A 7,724-nucleotide genomic window follows, 5' to 3' on the forward strand; every position below is an offset into this window, starting at 1 on the left:
TAACTCGTCTCATAGAGATACAGCCTACTACTGTAACTTGTCTGGTAGAGATACAGCCTACTACTGTAACTTGTCTGGTAGAGATACAGCCTACTACTGTAACTTGTCTGGTAGAGATACAGCCTACTACTGTAACTTGTCTGATAGAGATACAGCCTATTACTGTAACTCGTCTCATAGAGATACAGCCTACTACTGTAACTCGTCTCATAGAGATACAGCCTACTACTGTAACTCGTCTCATAGAGATACAGCCTACTACTGTAACTCGTCTCATAGAGATACAGCCTACTACTGTAACTCGTCTCATAGAGATACAGCCTACTACTGTAACTCGTCTCATAGAGATACAGCCTACTACTGTAACTCGTCTCATAGAGATACAGCCTACTACTGTAACTCGTCTCATAGAGATACAGCCTACTACTGTAACTTGTCTCATAGAGATACAGCCTATTTCCAAGTCTAGAGTGTACTGTAACTGTTTTTGAGAGACAAAACAATTAATCATTTTCTACCAAGTTAACAATTTCAGATATCTTACTTAATAGAGTTTGTAATGATATAAATACAAGTTTGTGAAAATATATATTTTATGTTAGAAGTGCAAACTTCTTTTTAATCTTTACCAAAAAAGTGGACATTATACAATAAATGCATTCTTAAGTAACTTTTAACTTGAATAAATTTACAATTTTTGAGGAATTGTCAGTTTCTGTTATTTAAAACTCCTAATGAAGTTTGTTAATTTATTGAGCATTATAACATCACAGAATGTGTAAGTTGTTTTTATCATTTGAACTGTTTAAGAATGTTGTTTTTTTTAGTAGGTGTAAGAGGTACTGATACTTAGTGTTGTATTTTACAACAGGCCCGATAGTGGATACTTATACATCACCATAATTTACAACATCAGTGTATCTCTGGCTCTCTATGGACTAGTGTTATTTTACTTCTCTACCAAGGAGCTATTATCTCCCTATAAACCAGTATGGAAATTTTGCACAGTTAAATCGGTCATATTTCTTTCATTTTGGCAAGGTAAGACTTGAGTTAATTCATGCATTATATAAAAAAAAAGTTGAAAGTAAGTTTGAAATAGGCCAACAGTGTATCACTTTTACTAAAGTCTGCTTTTTACTTTAATGGTCAAAAGTACTGATGTTCTTGTTAGTAAGGAATTTGGGTTTCCATATGTTGGTTTCATTTAAGGTTGAGTAATGAACTAGAATTTTTGTAGTTTATTCTAGAATGGACCACAGTTCATTATGACATCTGTGGCTCAACAGTTTCTGAAACCTATGTATATATGTACTGAAATAGTTTATTCTAAAATGGACCACAGTCCAGTATACCCTCACTAGCACAACGGTTTCTGAAACCTATATATATATGTACTAAAATAGTTTATTCTAAAATGGACCACAGTTCAGTATACCCTCACAAGCACAACGGTTTCTGAAACCTATATAAATACGTACTGAAATAGTTTATTCTAAAATGGACTGCAGTTCAGTATACCCTCACTAGCACAACGGTTTCTGAAACCTATATATATATGTACTGAAATAGTTTATTCTAAAATGGACCACAGTCCAGTATACCCTCACTAGCACAACGGTTTCTGAAACTATATAAATATGTACTGAAGTACTAGTAATCAGTTCATTGGTATTTGACTGATTAGCTGTAACTGACTTGCATGATTGTCAACTGATTTGATTGGTAGTTGACTGATTAGCTGTATTTGATATGATTGATAGCCAACTGATTAGCAGGAATGGATATGACTGGTTGTTGACTGATTAGCAGTAACTAGAACAACTGTTGTTGACTGGTGAACAATATTTGTAACAAATTGTAGTTGACGAGTTAAACTCTAAGAAAATTGTAAATACTTTCAAACTTCTATAAAACTATTGGTTTCACTAAATCAATTAAAGTTGTGGAAGATCAACTCTCTGTTTTATTTTAATTTAATAACATCTTTCAAAAAAGAAGAATGTGAATTATTTCAGTAATTACATTACTGTAGTCCTGTAGTTCTCATACCCTCCAGTGATAAGTATGAAGCCTGTGGTTGGCACACTTATACAGAAGGTTGAGTTAGTAGTTACATTATAAAACAGGGCTTGTACTGAATCATGTAAATGTAACATGTCATTACAGTACATTCAAGTGTATTTATTACTGTTTTCCTTCTCTTATTAATTCTAGGTGTAATCTTGGCAGTGCTGGAGAAAGCTGGGGTGATTTCCCCCATCTATTCTAACCAGGGTATATCCATGGCTAGTGTTGGAACTGTGTCTGCTGGATACCAAAACTTTCTTGTCTGTATTGAGATGTTTTTTGCCTCACTAGCCCTGCGCTATGCCTTCCCATATCACGTATATATGCAGAGCTATCAGCGAGAATCTCAGGGACGTTCTGTGACGATGCAGAGTATCTCCAGCAGCCTAAAAGTAAGTATGTTTGACATATTGTGTAAGAATGCTGGATGTTTTCAATGTCTTCTTTTAATGCTGGATGTTTGTTGAATCTTGCAGGAGACCATGAACCCAAAAGACATCATGAATGATGCTATCCACAACTTCCACCCACAATACCAACAGTACACCCAGTATACTGCCCCACCTCCAGCTTTGGGGCATCGTGGGGCTGTGCAAGGAATGAGGATTGCCAGTATGGAGGATGAAAATACTGAGAAAGGGTCTCATGGCCCTCACCACACAACCATAGTCCCAGGACGGCAGGCCACTCCAATGAACCAGGGCTACACCGAAAAAACAACGCTGTTGAGCTCAGATGATGAATTTCAGTAAAGACTAAGTTTGGAGGAAATATTGGTACTGTTATGTTGATACTCAAGAGCTTGTGTCAGAAACTGCTGTGGTTTCAGTTTTGTATATGTTATTTCCTTTTAATCTCATGAAAATGTTTAATTTGGATGTTGTAGCTAGTCAGCCTGTAAATTTTTATGTCAGAATTGAAGAATAAAATAGTGTTTGATCATATATCTACCAACTTTACTTAGCATATTGTAGCTTTGTATTATCTTTTATATTTCTTTGTCATTTAATGATTCACTGTGGACTTTGTTCCAAGTTGCAGAAATGATAAAAAAGTACTTATTAAAGGAATAAATAATGTTATTTTTTTCCCTGTCTTGGAAAAGCTTTTTCTTTCAGTGTTTTTTAAATCAAGCAGGTTTAAATAGCGAAAGAGATAGTAAGCCATAGTTATATAGAAATGTCAAGCATCAAAGAATTAACATGACTTGAAACAGTAAAGGCTGAAGGAGCATTACCTAAATTCATTAATATCAGAAAGATTAAGTTTTTATACCAGAAAGGCACATAAAGCCAATGCTTAACACTGGTTTCTTGTGGCACAAGCAGGGAATAATGATGACACATTCCTCCCAGATGGGACACCACACCATCATTGGTTAACTTACTGGTACCTATCATAACACTGAAACAATTGAGGTAAATTGTCTTGCTCAAAGACACAACAGCAAGTCTTAACCTTGAGGGCACGTTGCCCTCCCTCCACTTTGAGAAGGTCAGGTGATCATGGTTAAACCAATAACAGTAAAGTTATGTGGAATATATATATCCTAATAAACATAAACCTGGTTTTATTAACACAAAAGTAAAATTATCCAGTCAGTCTCACCTTTCTGTTATTGATGGTGAGTTACAATCTATTTGTTGGGTCCAAATTTAACTGTAGAGAATCGTATAAAAATTGTCCTCGTTTAGTTGGGGGGGGATAAATTCAAAGGATTGGAGGTTTACTTATAATAAGCATACAGACAAAAGTCATGATTTTTTTGTTTTAATAATCCCTGCTATATTAAGATTTGTTAACACAGCTAACTCCTGTATGTTGGGTTATTTGTGAGTTTTAAATGAGGTTAGCCTAACCAGTGTGGGCATTATTGTCATCAAACTACCCATCAACTTAAAGGCTTACTGGAAACATTATCTCTTACTTATTTGATGGAGAATCTTCTGTGGATGAAAAGTTCCTGTAAAACTCACTGCTCTGGCCAACAAACACAACTTGAAATATTTTAAACAAGTTGTATTTTAATACAGCAGTAGCTACTGTTCTAAATATAGTAGTTGTTCACATATGAAAAATTTGGCTTACTAATTTCAATTTATGACAGTCACTAATTTGGACTTTAGTTTTGAGAAGTTGTGCTACAATCTTTCAAATTTTATGTTGTTGTCAACTAAATTTAGAGGCTTAGGTGTGTCTTCCATGTTATACTAAAGTGGTCCCTTAAAGATGGAGAGATCTGATTGGCTACCTTTTTTTTTCTTTATAGTTAGTAGTACATGAAGTCGTTTATCTGTGGACTTCCATTAGGGTTTGTTCTTTTAATTTATTTGTTAAAAATAATACGAAAGCCAGTCCACTTAATGGTAATAAATTACTTCCTTAATGTACAGGATATTTCCACTTGTACACAGTTGTTCTTGTAGCCTCAAGTTCACAAATGATGTTTTCAACATTAGTACCACTAACATATAAATATACTTGTTTCTACAGTTTTATGGCTAACTGGTCAAGTACCAAATATACAGTATAACTAACACTGTTCTGAATGACTGGTACCACTTGAAAACAAACTCAATGCTTCACTGGTTCTTCTACTTATATATATGTATCCTTGTTTTTAGACACTTTACAAAGTCTTTTAGTTGTTAGTATTCACAAATTCTAAGGAATACTTTTATAAACGTACTTGATGTCACATGCTTTCTAGCTGACAGCTAAGTTAAAACACTGAAAATAGAGCTTATAACAACGTATACAATACATGTCACTTCTCCATTGGACATGTAGCCTAGCATTTAAACTTTAGAAACAGCACATTGGAAACTACATAGTGTCAGTGAAGGGAAAAACTAAGACAATACAGATATATGCATCTTAGAGAAGCCCGAACTATTTGAGCTTAGTGTTGCAGAGTAAGATAGAATAGCATGTTTGTTCCCCATGTAATGCATGATCTTAGTAAACTCTCCACACATGTTACTGCAGTCAACTTTCAGAAGATACCTATTTATTTGTTTTCTAAATAAGAGATCCAAACTGATTACACTCAATGTATTTATGACATTATTAGCTACTGTGTTTTCATTCTTTGTGATATTTTCTAGATTGGGTTCATGTACAGAGTTTTTTGTTAAAGATGATGGTACATTATATACTAGTGTGAAACTATGTAATTATGATGTGGATGATTTTTCTGTGGAACTTAATATATGTTTATCAGTTATTATTATTAAGATGATTTTACGTAAATATTTTATTGTATTCAACTTTCAGCACCAATTTCATCGTCTGTTTGATGATTACAAATTTAATGTGGTACTTAGAGCATTACATATTACTGTATGTAAACAAAAGTATTACTCGTAATGCAGAGTTGTTGGTTTTTCTGTTAATAATTGTGTTTCTACCTTCACTAGAGTTTAGTCGAATATCAAATGTTATTCTGTTGAAGTGCTGATTAGTTAATCAATGTGTCTGTATAGTTACACATTATCTTTCCATGCATCATTACTAGAATGTGTTATTATTCTTTGTTGCCAGTTTTCACATTATTTAGTATTCTTAATTAAATAAGAACATTTACTGTGTACTTTTAAAAACATTAGAGGATTACTTTATCGTTTTGGATTTTTGTAATTAGCCCCACATTTTAAGCACAATTGTGGGTGTAGCCATGTGTCAAAGTCTGTTATAATTTTATCTAACTTCATTTGACATAATCTGAGAAACTACGTTAAAAATGTATATACTGTTTGAATTCAAATGTAATGGCGTGGGAAGAAATAAAACTGTTGTGAGTGTTAAACTATGTGTGGAAACATTCTTATCATTATGTAAGATGATACAACACCTTAATCCATTATTACAGAGCCTTCCTTCTCTAGATAATGGTCAGTTTTAAGATTTCAACAGACTGTGGGATATTCATTGTAGTAAACCTAACCTTAAGAAACAAAACATTAGGCCTACCCATGATGAAATATACCATATTAAACCATACGAGCTAACATTACACCTATCCATAACATACCATAGTGAACCAAACCTAAAACAATAGCTACCATTAGGCTCATCCATGACAAGCTATACCATGGGAAACAACTTTAATAAGAAAACATAAAATACCAGCTGATATTATGCCCATCCCTGACAATATACACCAGTTGTTATCCATAGTATCTTTGTAGCCATTTAAGAGTAATGCATACAATAAATAGTTTTTTAAATGACACATACATTGGTATCATGATAACTAGAACACTTTCAGAACTCAGAATAAGAAAGGATAAGTGTCAATTTTGTGAGTAATTAGATATGAATTTCCATCATTTAAATAAATAAAAAGGGTTATTTGTAATATGTTTTGTGAATGACAAGACATTAAGTTGCAACATTTAGTTAGATAAATCAAGGTAATAAGTAAATTAAGGTTATTTATAACGTTTTTAGAATGATTTAACATGAAGTTTCTTGTTCTCTATTGTAGGAACTTGAGGTCTTCCTTCTTGTCCTGTTGATGAATGCAACATTCATTCCAGCCAGTTTGCCATTAAGATCTGGTATACATAGTAATCTTTGGATGATAGTCGATCAACGGTTTAAGGTTTACCTCCTTGTACACATTCTGCATGGAATTCAACTAGATTTTCGTTTTAGCTCTACACCTAGTCCAATTGTTCATCCAGTGTGTATTTCAAATCCTTTACACCATCCAGACCACTAAAACTTCATCATGCTTGGCTCAGATTTCCTGCACTGATATATTCTGTTGGTTCAGCTGCATTTATCTAATTAATATGGTGTTGGTTAGGTAGCATTTGACACATTATATTATTGCTATATATTAAACCACATAAAGTTTTACACAGCAGTGATCACTAGTGTGTCCTGATAGTGCATTGACATTCACACAATGATCACTAGTGTCCTGATAGTGCACTGACATTCACACAATGATCACTAGTGTGTCCTGATAGTGCACTGACATTCACACAATGATCACTAGTGTGTCCTGATAGTGCATTGACATTCACACAATGATCACTAGTGTGTCCTGATAGTACATTGACATTCACTCTTCTGTCCACATGCTGGGTTTTTAGATAGCATAATTTGTTTTAAAATGTTCATAAATAAATAAATAGTCACTGAAATCACTCAAATCAAGCAACTGCCACATCTGTCACTGTTCCAAGGATGAATATTAAGGTCATCAATTAACTCCACATCCACCACTGTTCCAAGGATGAATATTAAGGCCATCAATGAACTCCACATCTGCCACTGTTCCAAGGATGAATATTAAGGTCATCAATGAACTCCACATCTGCCACTGTTCCAAGGATGAATATTAAGGTCATCAATGAACTCCACATCTGCCACTGTTCCAAGGATGAATATTAAGGTCATCAATGAACTCCACATCCACCACTGTTCCAAGGATGAATATTAAGGCCATCAATGAACTCTACATCCACCACTGTTTCAAGGATGAATATTAAGGCCATCAATGAACTCCACATCTGCCACTGTTCCAAGGATGAATATTAAGGTCATCAATGAACTCCACATCCACCACTGTTCCAAGGATGAATATTAAGGCTATCAATGAACTCCACATCCACCACTGTTCCAAGGATGAATATTAAGGC

General features: G+C 34.1%; 2 protein-coding genes across 3 annotated transcripts in view; both read left to right on the forward strand.

The window, feature by feature from the left end:
- The window catches only part of LOC111084003, a 2,954-nt gene extending 2,336 nt beyond the window's left edge, over positions 1–618 (forward strand). Inside the window, exon 2 of one of the 2 annotated variants that reach the window (XM_022380770.1) lies at positions 1–618. In XM_022380770.1, coding sequence (XP_022236478.1) covers positions 1–469 — 469 coding nt within the window. In that variant the 3' untranslated portion in view covers positions 470–618. The other variant, XM_022380771.1, reaches the window with a different exon arrangement.
- Positions 619–851: 233 nt separating this feature from the next.
- Positions 852–5,878, forward strand: LOC106477081 (transmembrane protein 184B-like). The gene is made up of 3 exons (XM_013937681.2): positions 852–1,041; positions 2,218–2,462; positions 2,547–5,878. Exons 2-3 carry the CDS (start codon positions 2,286–2,288, stop codon positions 2,820–2,822), a joined length of 453 nt encoding a protein of 150 aa, XP_013793135.2. The 5' UTR covers positions 852–1,041; positions 2,218–2,285; the 3' UTR covers positions 2,823–5,878.
- The last annotated feature ends 1,846 nt before the right edge of the window (positions 5,879–7,724 follow it).

Source organism: Limulus polyphemus, unplaced genomic scaffold (genome assembly GCF_000517525.1).
Source record: "Limulus polyphemus unplaced genomic scaffold, Limulus_polyphemus-2.1.2 Scaffold12731, whole genome shotgun sequence".
NCBI lineage: Eukaryota > Metazoa > Arthropoda > Merostomata > Xiphosura > Limulidae > Limulus > Limulus polyphemus.